Source organism: Artemia franciscana, chromosome 4, assembly GCF_032884065.1.
Source record: "Artemia franciscana chromosome 4, ASM3288406v1, whole genome shotgun sequence".
Lineage (NCBI taxonomy): Eukaryota > Metazoa > Arthropoda > Branchiopoda > Anostraca > Artemiidae > Artemia > Artemia franciscana.
In genome coordinates, this window is record NC_088866.1 from 4,055,606 (window position 1) to 4,072,370 (window position 16,765).

The 16,765-nt window shown below is 31.1% G+C and overlaps 1 protein-coding gene across 1 annotated transcript in view; it reads left to right on the plus strand.

Moving 5' to 3' along the window:
• LOC136025875 (replication factor C subunit 2-like) overlaps positions 1-16,765 on the plus strand; it is a 63,012-nt gene that overhangs the window by 39,041 nt on the left and 7,206 nt on the right. The window contains exon 7 of the mRNA XM_065701913.1: positions 5,210-5,290. Coding sequence (XP_065557985.1) covers positions 5,210-5,290 — 81 coding nt within the window. The remainder of the gene's footprint in view (positions 1-5,209; positions 5,291-16,765) is intronic.

Genomic DNA, 16,765 nt, shown 5'->3' on the forward strand with positions numbered 1-16,765 from the left:
GTATCCTATTCTTACCTTGCTATAAATTATGCATACGTTGCAGTAGCTGTGTGCAAAGGCTATGCTGCCACTTCGTACTATAAATTTTTTGTTGTTGCTGGAAATGCATACAAGGGATATTATTGCTTCATAAAATCCCTATTCGACGTCGCTGCAATCGCATGCTAAGGCCGTGTTGCTGCTTCATAGTATCCTATTCTGAACTTGCTGCAAATTATGCATACGTTGCAGTGGCTGTGTGCAAAGGCTATGTTGCCACTTCGTACTATAAATTTTTTGTTGTTGCTGGAAATGCATACAAGGGATATTATTGCTTCATAGAATCCCCATTCGACGTTGCTGCAATCGCATGCTAAGGCCGTGTTGCTGCTTCATAGTATCCTATTCTGAACTTGCTGCAAATTATGCATACGTTGCAGTGGCTGTGTGCAAAGGCTATGTTGCCACTTCGTACTATAAATTTTTTTTTGTTGCTGGAAATGCATACAAGGGATATTATTGCTTCATAGAATCCCCATTCGACGTTGCTGCAATCGCATGCTAAGGCCGTGTTGCTGTTTCATAGTATCCTATTCTTACCTTGCTGCAAATTATGCATACGTTGTAGTGGCTGTGTGCAAAGGCTCTGTTGCCACTTCATACTATAAATTTTTTTGTTGTTGCTGGAAATGCATACAAGGGATATTATTGCTTCATAGAATCCCCATTCGACGTTGCTGCAATCGCATGCTAAGGCCGTGTTGCTGCTTCATAGTATCCTATTCTTACCTTGCTATAAATTATGCATACGTTGCAGTAGCTGTGTGCAAAGGCTATGCTGCCACTTCGTACTATAAATTTTTTGTTGTTGCTGGAAATGCATACAAGGGATGTTATTGCTTCATAAAATCCCTATTTGACGTTGCTGCAATCGCATGCTAAGGCTCTGTTGCTGCTTCATAGTATCCTATTCTTAACTTGCTGCAAATTATGCATACGTTGCAGTGGCTGTGTGCAAAGTCTGTGTTGCTACTTCGTACTATAAATTTGTTGTTGTTGCTGGAAATGCATACAAGGGATATTATTGCTTCATAGAATCCCCATTCGACGTTGCTGCAATCGCATGCTAAGGCCGTGTTGCTGCTTCATAGTATCCTATTCTGAACTTGCTGCAAATTATGCATACGTTGCAGTGGCTGTGTGCAAAGGCTATGTTGCCACTTCGTACTATAAATTTTTTGTTGTTGCTGGAAATGCATACAAGGGATATTATTGCTTCATAGAATCCCCATTCGACGTTGCTGCAATCGCATGCTAAGGCCGTGTTGCTGCTTCATAGTATCCTATTCTGAACTTGCTGCAAATTATGCATACGTTGCAGTGGCTGTGTGCAAAGGCTATGTTGCCACTTCGTACTATAAATTTTTTGTTGTTGCTGGAAATGCATACAAGGGATATTATTGCTTCATAGAATCCCCATTCGACGTTGCTGCAATCGCATGCTAAGGCCGTGTTGCTGCTTCATAGTATCCTATTCTTACCTTGCTGCAAATTATGCATACGTTGCAGTGGCTGTGTGCAAAGGCTGTGTTGCCACTTCGTACTATAAATTTTTTGTTGTTGCTGGAAATGCATACAAGGGATATTATTGCTTCATAGAATCCCCATTCGACGTTGCTGCAATCGCATGCTAAGGCCGTGTTGCTGCTTCATAGTATCCTATTCTGAACTTGCTGCAAATTATGCATACGTTGCAGTGGCTGTGTGCAAAGGCTATGTTGCCACTTCGTACTATAAATTTTGTGTTGTTGCTGGAAATGCATACAAGGGATATTGTTGCTTCATAGAATCCCTATTCGACGTTGCTGCAATCGCATGCTAAGGCCGTGTTGCTGCTTCATAGTATCCTATTCTGAACTTGCTGCAAATTATGCATACGTTGCAGTGGCTGTGTGCAAAGGCTATGTTGCCACTTCGTACTATAAATTTTTTGTTGTTGCTGGAAATGCATACAAGGGATATTATTGCTTCATAGAATCCCCATTCGACGTTGCTGCAATCGCATGCTAAGGCCGTGTTGCTGCTTCATAGTATCCTATTCTGAACTTGCTGCAAATTATGCATACGTTGCAGTGGCTGTGTGCAAAGGCTATGTTGCCACTTCGTACTATAAATTTTTTGTTGTTGCTGGAAATGCATACAAGGGATATTATTGCTTCATAGAATCCCCATTCGACGTTGCTGCAATCGCATGCTAAGGCCGTGTTGCTGCTTCATAGTATCCTATTCTTACCTTGCTGCAAATTATGCATACGTTGCAGTGGCTGTGTGCAAAGGCTGTGTTGCCACTTCGTACTATAAATTTTTTGTTGTTGCTGGAAATGCATACAAGGGATATTATTGCTTCATAGAATCCCCATTCGACGTTGCTGCAATCGCATGCTAAGGCCGTGTTGCTGCTTCATAGTATCCTATTCTGAACTTGCTGCAAATTATGCATACGTTGCAGTGGCTGTGTGCAAAGGCTATGTTGCCACTTCGTACTATAAATTTTGTGTTGTTGCTGGAAATGCATACAAGGGATATTATTGCTTCATAGAATCCCTATTCGACGTTGCTGCAATCGCATGCTAAGGCCGTGTTGCTGCTTCATAGTATCCTATTCTAAACTTGCTGCAAATTATGCATACGTTGCAGTGGCTGTGTGCAAAGGCTGTGTTGCCACTTCGTACTATAAATTTTTTGTTGTTGCTGGAAATGCATACAAGGGATGTTATTGCTTCATAAAATCCTTATTTGACGTTGCTGCAATCGCATGCAAAGGCCGTGTTGCTGCTTCGCACTATCCTTTTTATATGTTGCTACTATAGCATGAAAAGACTGTGTTGCTGCTTTGTTCTAGCCTTTTTTACATTGCTATCAATGCATGCGTTGCTGCAGTTGTATGCAAAAGGCTGTGCAGCTCCCTCTTAATATCAAGTTTTTTACGTTGCTGCAAGTGTGTGTACGACTCTGTTACTGCTTCATAGTATCTATGGTATGCAAAGGCTATGTTGCTACTTCCCACTATCCTTTTTTACCTTGCTGCAATTGCATACAAAGTTTGTGCTGCGGCTTCATAGTATCCTGTTTTTTACATTGCTGCAAATACATGCAACCTCTGTGTTGCTGCTTCATACGATCATTTTCTTATGTTGCTGCAAACGCGTACGTGGCTTCAAATCCATGCAAAGGATTTTTACTGCTTCATAGATCCTGTTTTGTACGTTGCTGCGAGTGCATGTAAAGGGTGTGTTCCTGTTTTATATATGGAAGTTATTAAGACGGCTGTACTTTTTCGTTATTTCATTATTGTGTCATAAAAGCAGAGAGATAGAAACAAACGTGTGTCTTGTTTCAAGTCGGTGGGATTTATATGCGTGCGCTACTGCGTTGGCCCGAGGTGGCTTGGTGCTGCAGTGAATTAATAGTGGTAATAGCAGTAGTTGCATTTAGCTGACAGAGCGAAGGAAAAAGATTGAAAAGGATTTTAAACCTAGCATTCGAAAAATTTGAGTCATTTTGCACCCTAAAATTACCCAAAACTCCCTTCCTTCTTCAAGTAGTATAGAAGTTCTTCGTGTCCAATTGACTCCTTCAAGTCGACATGAAGAGTGCAAGGCTAATATCGTATGCAGAAGATAGATATACAGATGATCTATAGAAAAAGTAGACCTATATATATATATATATATATATATATATATATATATATATATATATATATATATATATATATATATATATATATATATATATATATATCTTTGTGTTTGAACGCCAGTGGCCTTAAACATAAAAGAAAAAAAAAACAAATGAACAAATCGGAAAAAAATTGAACAAACTGAAAAATAACAATCAACACATTGAAATTATACCTTCCGTACCTCTAGAATTTTCTCTATAAAACTTTTTGTCGGAGCAATTATATCCTTAGAAGAAGTCTTTAAAATACTTGGGAGCAGTAGTGCGTCTCCATAAAAAACAAAAACAAAAAACTATTCCTCAAATCCCTCAAACTTTGGCAATTACCCATGAATGTTCCAAATCATCCCCATACTCCCCAAGAAGGGGCAAACACATATACCTACCGAGCCATTTTTGTCCTATAATATCAGTTATCTCCTACGCAGTGGAACACTATTTGCTTGCATTTGCCACAGACACGTAACACAGTGGGCTCTGTCTCAATTGAAACTCCTCTCTATAGGCCTACATGAAGTTTGGAAATTTCTTTTTCTTTTTTTTTTACATAGAAAATCAATCAAAAAGCGCCCAATTTGTTTTTTAACCTTCTTTCTATGAGAGTATGAAACCTTGTTAAAAAATTGTTTTATGCCGTTTCTTCTTCATCCTTGTCTTACTGCAGGAGCAGTCGTTTTCTATCTGACCTGGCGCCTGAAATTCGCTTAACAATAGGTTTTTAAGATGTTAGTGATAAAACTTATGAAATGAAAATGATAACGCAGCTTTATCATTTGGTATGTAAATGAAATCCAAGTAATAATAAAAATAAACATTTAGTCTTAAAATGAAAATGAAATAAGTGATGTTCATTTTCTATGTGCTAAGCTGGATTTTAAGAAAATGAAGGCGTTTTGTTCACAATAGGGCAAATCCAAATAAATAATTTAAGCGCTATTGCAACTTCACCAATCGATGCATAATAATTATTCTCTTTTATAATTTCATGGTATTCATATATATATATATATATATATATATATATATATATATATATATATATATATATATATATATATATATATATATATATATATATATATATATATATATATATATATATATATATATATATTATATATATATATATATGTATATATATATATATATATATATATATATATATATATATATATGAATATATATATATATATAATATTTATGTTTTTATATATATGTAACATTTATGTTACATATTTATGTTTTTTATTTCTTTTTTTCTGTTTTTTTATAGTTTTTATAGTTTTTTTTTAGTTTTTTTTTTATTGTTGATTGCTTAAACAAAAACCACAGTAGATTTTTTAGAAAAAGGAAGTAAAGAAGTACAGAAGATTAAAAGAGGTATAGTCGTACAAACCACAAACAAACAGTGTATTTTTATATATATAGATAGATTATATGATTTTGTTAAATATTTTGTAATTTTTAAAACCAATTTTTTTTTCAGGTCTGTGACGAGCCTCACCCGCTACTTGTCAAAGAAATGCTTACTCATTGTGAAAAATCAAATATTGATGAGGCTTATAAGGTAAGCTATACCTCTATAAATAAGTCCAAATATTTTAAAGCCAGAGAAAAATAATAGGAAGAGAAATTGATTACTGATTATTACCTAGCCTCAATACCAATTATCATAATATAATTCTCACCTCCTACAATTTTGATTGGTTGAACCGCTTTTGACAAATTAATATAGCGGCTATTTTGGACCATATAAAGTAAATAATTGCTCCTAAACTACAACCATGTTCTCGACACGTGTGTGACCACTTTAAACTGAGGCTAAAATCAGTTTTTTTTTTTGTCAGAAATTCCATGAACATATATACTATTTACGAATTGGAATTATTATAATATTAGACTAGTAAAAATAGGGTTTTGACCCGGCATTTGAGTAACAGACATCTTTTTTTTTTGAACCAAAATGTTCAGAAAATTTTCGTCAATGGCATATTCAAAATCGGCAAAATTCGACCGTGCAGAAAAGGGAAAAGAGGAGAAAAAGAAGGGAAAATTCGAAATTAAATATCTGCAATATTTTCTAGATTGAAAGGTCCGAGGAGACCGAAAATGACATCAGAATTGAAAATTTCATGACTTAATTACCCGTTTCCACCCTAGGCGACCTGAGAAGGGGTAAAAATACCATTTTTGGTATTATAATAATGTAATGGCATAATTGAAAAATGGGGAAATGGGATAATTATTATTTTTGGTATTAAGATAATTTTTATCATTAGCATCACTGAAATCACATTAAAAAAAAACGCATATTAAAATCTCATATTTTAAACCTTTTTGTGGATATTTATATCCATTTACTCTCACTTCAATTCAAATGATCAAATACCATATTGTTTTGTGTATAACTGTTATTTTTTTCAGATTTTTGTGACACAACAACAATTTTAGTTTATTATAGCGTTCACTGACTACCCTCCATGTTAATTCTTTATCCGTTTTATTGTCACTTATAGGTATTACAGGCTTCCCATCTTCATTCAAATGAGCTGCCCTTTCCTAATCCAGCTTTGAATTGTTCTGCCTTATTTGTTAATCCAGCATGTAATTGAGTTGCTATGGGTAAACTGGGATGTAAGACTGATGACAACTACGATAAATGCGTTACATCTTCTTTAAACGTAACGCCTCTAAAAATACGACTAATATCTTCGCAAAATCCAAATAATCGTGATTATGGTAAATAAATACTAACCACGTAGCTTTCTTTTGTTTTATTCAATCTTTAAATAATCACCTTTTAAAAGTGTTGTTCCGATTTGTTATACCACCTGCTGCAACCGGTGTAAAAGTTCTTTCAAACTCGTTTTCTGCTTTAAAGGAATCAACAGATTGCGTTTTATCTTTATACCAAAACATATTAGTTGTTGCGCTTCGACTATACTCATCTGAAAATTCTAATAAATTTTTAACAGTTGTCCTTATACCTACATAGTCAAGACTTTAAATACATTTTCCATTGATAATATACTCAGCAATTCTGAACAAATTAAATCGATTATTTATTAAAGTAGCATCATCATTATTTCGAATAGTTGTTCCATCCTATTGTGTTATTTTCACTTTAGAATATAGGTAATATCACTTCGAAGAATACAAAATTCCACATTTTTTTAAATAAAACTATAATTTATTTATTGAGATACACACGTTGTATTCTTTAATTTCTTTATATTCATATTTGGTTGTGGAATTATCAATAACAGGCTTTTCAAATATTTCCCAGTAAGGAACAATTAATTGATTCACTGCCATTTATATACGGAAAAAATTACTAAATATACTTTAAAAGATTTTTTATTAAACCACTATTTAATAAAGTAACTTCATCATTATTTCGAATATTTGTTCCATCCGATCGTGTTATTTTCACCTTAGAATATATATGTAACTATCACTTGGAAGGATCCAAGATTCCACATCTTTGAAAATGAAATTATAGTTTATTTATTGAGATACACTCACATTGTATTCTCTAATTTTTTTCTATATTCATATTTGGTTGTAGAATTATTAGTAACCGGTTTTTCAAATATTTCCCAGTAAGGAACAATTACTTGATTTACTGCCATTTATATACGGAAAAAGTATTATATACACTTTAAAAGATTTTCGAACAGTAGAGGTGGATCTTCGATTGTCACTGAGGGTGTTAACAAGAGCATTACCGGGGATATAGTTAATGTCTTTTCCCTAAAATCATTGCATCCAATACGCCTTTCTTCTGTTCGTCAAGATGTTTATGGTAATATCTCTCATTATTTGAAACTATTTGTTTTAGAGATCTCACATCATTTAACAATCTTTGATTATAATTTATCCAATCTTTTCCATATTCAATCGCTCTATTCTTAAATAATTTCAGCCGATGTTTAATCATAGTGTTATGCATGAAATGAGCTTCACCATTTATATTCTTTATGTACGTCTTGAATAATTGAGAGTTGGCGGTATTTTTAAAGAAACTACCAATCCTGCTACCATACTGTCTTGTATACAATAATTCTTTCTTATCGATTAACGTTTATTATAGATAAACTTTATTAAATAACTTCATTAAACTGTTTTCGAATCCAAAACATGTTCAATATTCTCTCCATTCATATCTATTAATCTAACTGATTGATCAGTTAAATTCATTTTAGCGGGGTGATATATTCGTTTTGATTGATCGGTAGATATTGTCTTTCTATAGGAATCTCACAAAGTAGCGTTCCAGGTTCTGTTTTTGGAGCAAAACTCTAGATCACAGCAGTGATAGATCACAGCAGTGATCTAGATATTGCATCCCAATTTACAATTGAACTGTCCACTTATGAGCAATGAATATGTATTTTATCAACATTTCTTGTAATAATAGGAACTTTAGTACCTGGATTATATTTACTACTTAGTTCAGCTTCATTTTCAAATCCTAAAATAAAACGTATATCACTATTAAACCGAAATTTATAATTCTCTTTCCAAATAATGACAAATTTCATTGTTGCTAGATTGCATGATATACTGATTGGACATCAATCTAGGGATGAATTGAAATGACGAGCCAAGAAATAATTTAAACATTCCTCATCGTACAACCTATTGGGTATAACAACGTTAACCCATTCATATTATTTTTCCTGTATTCAACGTATTGTTTTTCAATTGATCACTAATGTTATACCATAAATGCAATAGTATGCATTAAGTTAATACGATTTCATAATTAGTGTTCGATATAACGTGATCGGATTACATGTATAAGACTGTTCGATTTCACTTTTGTTACCACTAATAATAATCAAAACCATATATTAGAAAAGTATTTTTCCTCATAAAATTCAAATTATGAGATAGTTGTTATAAATAGTATTATAGTCATTTTTCTTAATAATTTCATTTTTGATTAATGAATCGAGCAGGTTAATAGCTTCATTTCTCACTTCATCAGATATATTTCCAGCAGCTCTGCTACCTAGCAAACTATGTAATTTTTCAATCATATCATTTGTATTCATATAAATCCCAGTTCCTTGCAAAGGTTATATAACATCAAAGTTTTCTTTAATAGCTTTTAATCTTCTTCTGTAGACTTTTACAGAAGACTTTTTTGCTAATTCACTAGATTTCACAACCGTCCTCTTTCCTCCATATCTTTGATTAAGTGTTTCTGATTCATCTATTGCCTCTTTTAAATATTGATAATTTTCTAAATAAAAACTAGATATTTCCAAATAGAATCCCTTAGGATGATAGTCTTTATTGATTTATCTAAAAAATTCTTCATCTATACCAGAATCGACATTAGCAATGAAATTTGTTTTTTTTTCAGGGGTATAGCTTGACTAACGGAACGTTCTTGAACTATATTTCTTTGTATATCTCTACTTTTCACTCTTCCCTTCTGGTAATTTATTAAACTATAGATTCATTTGTAGAATACATGTTTGCATTGAATCACTTTCGAGAGTGTTTTTCCGTAAAAACCATCAATAATGAGTTCACCAGTTTTATCCGATAGTTCATACGTTATAGGGGTTGTATGTTTCACTTCTGCTATTTGAAACATTTCAGTTGTCTAATTTGGCAGATAACCTTTATCAAAAACATCCTTACTTTTATTTACTCTAATCGAATCACCAACATTGAATTTCTTTATGAATGGTTTTAGAACTTCGCCCTCAGGAAGCAAATTAGTGTATACCTTGTTTTCATTTCCTTTTTCACTCGCTTCTATTGGTTTCATTTTGATTGATCGATCATAAGAATTGTTATAATTGTCAACGAAAGAGGGTAATACATCTATCCAACGTTTTTTGTTGTTATGAGTAAATTATTTCCATAATTTCTCTTTTATTGTTTTATTGAACCGTTTAACAATTTGAGATTTCAATTCACTTTCAGATGAGAACCAATAAATTCCATGACTCTTAAAAAAACTTGAACGTTTTTCATAAGACATTTCTTACCTTTATCTGTTTGTAATTTTTTAGGTTTCCTATTTTCATGTAAATTTGTAAAAGCATTATTAATTTTCTTACCCTCCTTTAAAGGAATGCACCAACCATATTTGCTAAAACAATCAATGACTGTAAGAATATAAAATTATTATGGTCACTTTTATACTGCTGCATATCAACCAAATCTGCTTGCCACTGGTCATCGACGCTATGAATGTAAACGTGTCTTCTTTTAAATATATGATAAGCTGGATGGTGTAAAGCATAACTTTTGTGATTTTGCAATACTTCTTTGATTTTAGCTTTTGATCCAATAGAACTATGGTTTTTTAATTTTCTATGTAAATCGTCAATCCCTGGAAAGTATGATTAATAGAGTTCTAAGAGTTTGTTTTCTACGTTACTCTTGCCCGTACAAGTACCACTTTCTTTTATCCAGGGGTCTTGTTCGTTGCTTCCCTTTTTTAAAAACGATTTTTCTGGCAACGACAAAGTGTACAAATACCTTTAATCATTGGTACATAATTTCTTTTTGAAACTGCCCTAGTTAAAAACTCCGCTGAAGCAGCCTTTTACATCGCATACAATAAATCTATGTATTACAGATTTAAATTATTAAACAAATTTAAAGTATGAAACATATTAATAAACACTAACAGATTTTTGCGTACTCAAGAAAGTCTCAAAAATAGTAAATAGCAAGCAATAAAATTCCTCAGGACTGACTATTTTTTAAGATTTGGAATTTTGTCTAATAAAATCAGCCCCTTATAAATTACTGACATTACAGAAGTGATTGGAAGTTGTTTGTAACGAAAATTTAAATTCGTCAAGATTTAAATAAACTTTCGCGTTACACAATTCATGAATTACGCGCAACAGCGAAAGTGATATAAAAGCTGTTGGTAGAAAAGATAAACTGTTAAGTAAAATAAATAATCATCTTAATAATAAAATATTACTTGGAGACAATCTAATTGAGTTACAGCGTAATGAAAAGCGTCGAGATGATAAGAAACCCTACAGGTTTAATATTATTCTGGATTTAAAAACAGGGTTAGAAAATGAAATAATAGAAAAGGATAAATCATTTTCACATTTACGAAATCAATTTAAGGCTATGAGAAATAAAGATATTATTGTACTTAAAAATTTTTTAGATCAAAACAGATTCCAACTTCTGGTAATTATAACGAAGTGAAGACTAAAGTAGAGGGTTATTTCGATAAACAAGTTGAGATTAATAAGAAAGTAAATTTGGATACTCGAAAACTTATTAGAGATTTAAACGGTAAAAACAGTGCTAAAAAGAAGATAGGAGTATTGACACTTCGAATTTATTTATAAATAAGAAAAAACAAGAGAGTTAAAACAAGAGTTACATAATTCATGAATTACGTGTAACAGTGAAACTGATATAAAAGCCATTGGTAGAAAAGATAAACTATTAAATAAAATAAATAATATTCTTAATAATAAAATATCACTTGAAGATAATTTAATTGGGTTAGAGTGTAGTGCAAAGCGTCGGGATGATAAGAAACCCTACAGGTTTAATATTATTCCAGATTTAAAAACAGGGTTAGAAAATGAAATAATAGAAAAGGATAAATCCATTTCACATTTACGAAATCAAGGTGAGGCCATGAGAAATAAAGATATTATTGAAGATACAAAAATTTTCGATCAAAACAGATTCTAACTTCTTGTAATTATAACGAAGTGAAGAATAAAGTAGAGGGTTATTTCGATAAACAAGTTGAAATTAATAAGAAAGTAAATGTGGATACTCGAAAACTTATTAGAGATTTAAACGGTAAAAACTGTGCTAAAAAAGATAGGAATATTGACACTTCGAATTTATTTATAAATAAGAAAAAACAAGAGAAGTTCCAGATATCCTAGAGTATATGTTTAAAGAATAAGAATGCGGTAATAATTCAATTATTCAGTGAGTTATAGAAAATTCTCTTACAGTTAATATTTTAATGAATGCAAATGGAGCTGATTTTCGACAACTTTTTGATTTTTTGTAGAGATTTAAAAAATAGAATAAATGATCTAAATAGTTACAGAGTTCAATTTATAACATCTGTTATATTTTATTCTCAGAAGGATAATGAAGAAGTCGAGCCTATCCATTATCATATCTATTCCTGGATTTTTAATAAAAATAGTGAAATCGAACAAAGCCATCTAAATAGTAATCACAGGAATATACACACATAAATCATAGAGAATACACCCAGATCTGGTTTACAATTTGAAAGAGTTGATGAAATTGATTATCGAATGACAAGGCTTATGGAATTACCGAATTGGTAATGGAATTACCAATGGCTTACCGAATTGTGTGGGAGGTACTTCTAAAGAACAACCTGAATTCGTAAAAAAAAGCTTGCATTAACTTGAAAAATAATGATAATAAATGCATTCTTTTGTCAATACTCGCTTATCTTCATCCGGTGAATGATAAACATGTTGATTGACTATCAAAATATAAACCCTATGAAAATGAACTCAACTTTAAAGGGATTACTAATTTTTCTATGGATATTCAAGATAAATATAAATTTGAAAACAGGTATGATATTAATTTTTTTATTTGAAGTAAGTGAAAACAAAGTGGATAGGCCTCATATTCCTAAAACTAAGATCAATGGAAAAACTGGTACACATGTGATTAATTTACTCTATTTTGGTTTACTGTATTATTTTTGAATTAAAGATTACTTGCATGTCAAATTACTAAAAATGAGCTTAAATGCGTCTATGTACATTCTATGGAAGACATTTTAATGAACAAGAAAAAATTTGAAAAACATAATAAAAAACAAAATTGTGAAGATTCTGAGATCATTATGCCAAAACCAGGATCTAAAATTGGATTTTAAAATATGGCTAAACAAACGAAAGTACCTTACTGTATTATAGCTGATTTTGAACCTTATAATGAAGAAATTAATCAAAAGAAAGGTAAAAAGACAATTAAAGTAGCAGAGTGAAAGCCATTAGCTAAAGGATTCCAAGTACGTTGTCTTATATCACAGCACAGAATAAATATTACGAATACTTTTGTGAAGATGCTAGCAGGCATTTTGTAACTACCATAACAGAAGTGTGTACAGAAACAGCCAATAAGTATGAAAATAGACAAAGATCAGGGTTATACACAAGAACAAGTAAGAGAAAAATGGAATAATATCATTAATAAAAGCTATCATATTTGTGAAAAGGAAATAGTAGATAATAATTTTCATTTAGATCACGACCATATGACTTGTAATATACGTGGATTTACTCATACAGAATGTAATAAAAACTTTAGAATTCCTAAAAATATCTCTATTGTAATGCATAATCTCTCAAAATATGGTTTTCATTTTTCCTTAGAGAATCACTATCTTATAACGGTATTTCTGATTTAGCGGAGAATTTCGCATTGTTTTATAAAACAATACCTGTTAATTAAACCCAATACTAAGTGTGCTTTATAAATTCACTTTAGGCTTTATTGTTTGATAGGCTTTTTGAAAATTCAGCTAAATGTGAATTGTAAAGTAAATTGTAATTGCTTGAGAAATAATTTTAAATGTACTTCTGATGAATTTCAAAATACTGAAATATTCAAAGTAATAACAAATAAAGCGATTCATTCCTATGAATATATTGATAGCTATGAAAAAAATAAATGATACAAATTACCTTCAATAGACAAGTTTTATTCTAGATTAACAGGGGAAAATATTTCTGAAGAAGAATATATAAGATTGAAATCTATTTGGAGATTAGTTATATGTAAAACACTATTAGATTACCCTAAATTGTTCCTCTAAAGTGATGGTTTAAATTTTATCAGATGTCATTGAAAATCTTAGAAGTGTATTAAAGAAGTGTAATACTTCTAATACATTATTTAATATTTAATATTAAGTAATTATAAACTAGATTCACTGCACTTCGTCTCAGCACCTGGACTAACATAAGAAGCTTTTCTCAACAGTCTAAAACTGAAATTCTTTTATTTTCTGACGAAGGTATGTATGCATTTATGTAAAGAGGAATAAGAGGTGGTGTATGTCAATGTATGAAAAGATGGACTAAAGCTAATAATAAATATATGAAAACCTTTTATTAAACAAAACCTTTAAAGTATTTCATGTTTTTTAGATTGTAATAATTTATACAATTGGGTAATGTCTCAAAATTTACCTGAAAAGGATTTGATATATATTAATCTACCCAACCATTTAAAAGAAAAGAACACCTCAGACTGTTACCAACAGTTAATATATTACGTTAAATCAGAAACGAATAAGGATAATGTAGGGGCAATTTATGAATTTGATTGAGAATGTCCAAGTGAGTTAAATATTTTACATAAAGATTTACCACTAGCTTCTGAACATTTTCAATGTAAATTAAGTACAACTGTACATAATAAAGTAGATTATGTTTTGCATTATAAGAATTTAGAATTTCATTTTAAACCATGACATAATATTGAAAAAAAGTACATAGAACACTAGCAATTACTGAGTCACCCTATTTAAAATAATATATCAGTCATAATACTAAATTACGACAAAAGGGAACAAATGACTTCGAGAAAGATTTCTTTAAATTAACGAATAATGCTTGTTTTTGGAAAACCATCCAAAATATTAGAAAAAGAAATAGTATTGAAAGGGTGTGCAAAAGCACAGAATGGCTGGCCCTCATCCCCCCCATTGCACCTCCTGGCTGAAGGGCCTTGAGATGGAGATCGGCACCACCGGTTTTGACCTTAAGGGTCTAGTGCCCCATCCTTTACCTTTTTTTAATTGAAATAATCACTAGTGATGAACAAAGACAAAAAAAAATTAGAAAATATCACTTTAGATCGGAAATAATTTTCTTATTTATAGGAAATAATTAGATCGGAATAAATTTTCGGAAATAATTTCTCGGTAACCATAATTGTACAGTCAAAATTAAATCTAGATAAACTTATATATACATCAGATTCGCTGTATTAGAGTTATCGATGTAACTGATGTATGAATTTCATTATGAATAACGGAAAACAAAATATAATGAGAACATTGATTTATATTACATAGATCCAGATAGTTTTATTTATGCTATTCGAACTGAGGATTTTTGTAGCTGACCTCCAAGAAAACATCGATGCTTCGGATTATAAAAAAAATAACCCTTTTAGCTTCCCTTCAGTCAATAAAAAAGTGACAGGTATGGTGAAGGATGATTTACCTGAAACAATAATGTCGGAGTTTGTTGGTTTAAGAGCAAAATTTTAACGCTTATTTAAAAGAGGGGGACATGAAACCAAAGCAAAGAAAAAAATGAAACATATCAAAACGAATACTGTTAAAGATAAAACAACCTTACGGAATTATGAAGATGTATTATTCGAAAAAGTGGAAAGCTTATCTAAAACTCAGTATGCTCTAAGTGCAAATAAATGTAGAATGTTCTTAGAAAAACTAAATAAATAAGCTATAGACCTTAATGTCACTAAAAGAAAGGGTTTGAAAAATAAAGTAAACATGGTACCCTGGGGATTTAATCTCTTGATGCTGTAAGGTAGTTAAAGTATTAATAATCTAATTAAGGTACTATAAGTAAGCTAGTTAGGTATTAAAGTCAAGCTTCATTATTAAAGTTTCATAGTTTCATAATAGAATCAAAAATAAAGTTTCAATTTTACTTAACAAAAGGTTTTACCAAGTATTTGGATGGAAAAGCACCTATTTAAGCGTATGAATGTGGAAAAAATTAAGACCGTTTTAAAAATAAATGTCTGCTAGCACCTCAATGGCTGTTTCGATTATTGATTTGTGGAAACTCTGGATGTGGTACAAACCATTTACTGTAGAACTGGATTTATGATTACTTGTGCTATCAAAACATTTCTCTGGATACTAAAGATCTTGAAGAAGATAAATATGAAGATTAACACGAATGTCTTGGAAAAAAACTGACATGTATCTTTTGTTTGCGAGTGATAATAAAAGTGATATCATTGATGTAAATGACCTAGATCCCAAGTGTCAAAATTTAGTTATCTTTGACGATTTTGTAACAGAAAAAGATCAGAAAATGGTTTTTTTCGTGAGATGTAGAAAACGAAATACATGAATAATATATATTTTTCAGAGCTATTTTGATACACCTAAAATTTTACGATTAGATTGTGACTATTTTGGATTTTTCAAGTGTTGTAATCCGAAAGAAACTGATAGAATCAGACAAAACCATGCATATGACTTGAAAAAAGAAAAGTTTATTAACTAGTTTAATCAAGCAACAAAGATTCATGAATTTTCACTAATTGATTTGAAAACAGATGATGAATCTCAAGTGACTAGTGTCGATGGGGAAGGATTATTCATAAGAACTACTATAAAAATAACAAAAGGAGATATAAAAGTGGAAAATAGAAGAATTGTAAATGTTGCAAACCCAGATAATGGTGCAGATGCAGTTTATTAATTTTCAAACAAGGAATTATTAAAGATCAAATCCTAAACAGTCTGAATAATACAAGATATTAGCAAGATATTACAATATTACAAGATATAAAATATTAGCAGCAGAGATATTAGCAGCGGAGATATTAGCAAGCATACTAAAATTTATCAATCAATGACAATATATTGACTAGAGTTAATAACAAAGACTATTACTAAAAATACCGTAAAAGTAACAAAAGAAGATATTAATGCAGAAAATAGAAGAATTAGAAATGTTGCAAACCCCAAAAATCGGTGCAGATACAGTTAATTTTTCAATGCTATTGGTATAGGGCTTTATTCAGTTATCTGAATGTTTAGAAAATTTTAAAAATGTTATAATAAATATACCTGAAAAAAATCCCGATTAAGCATTTCAAAAGAGAATGAAAGGAAGGTTGAAGTGAAAATCAAGCCTGTGAAGTTTTTGAAAAGCATATTACAAAAGTTATTACCTTGGCATTTTATTCATAAAAATAATTCTCTAATAAATGGAAGAGTATACAATTTATTAATCAGAATTTC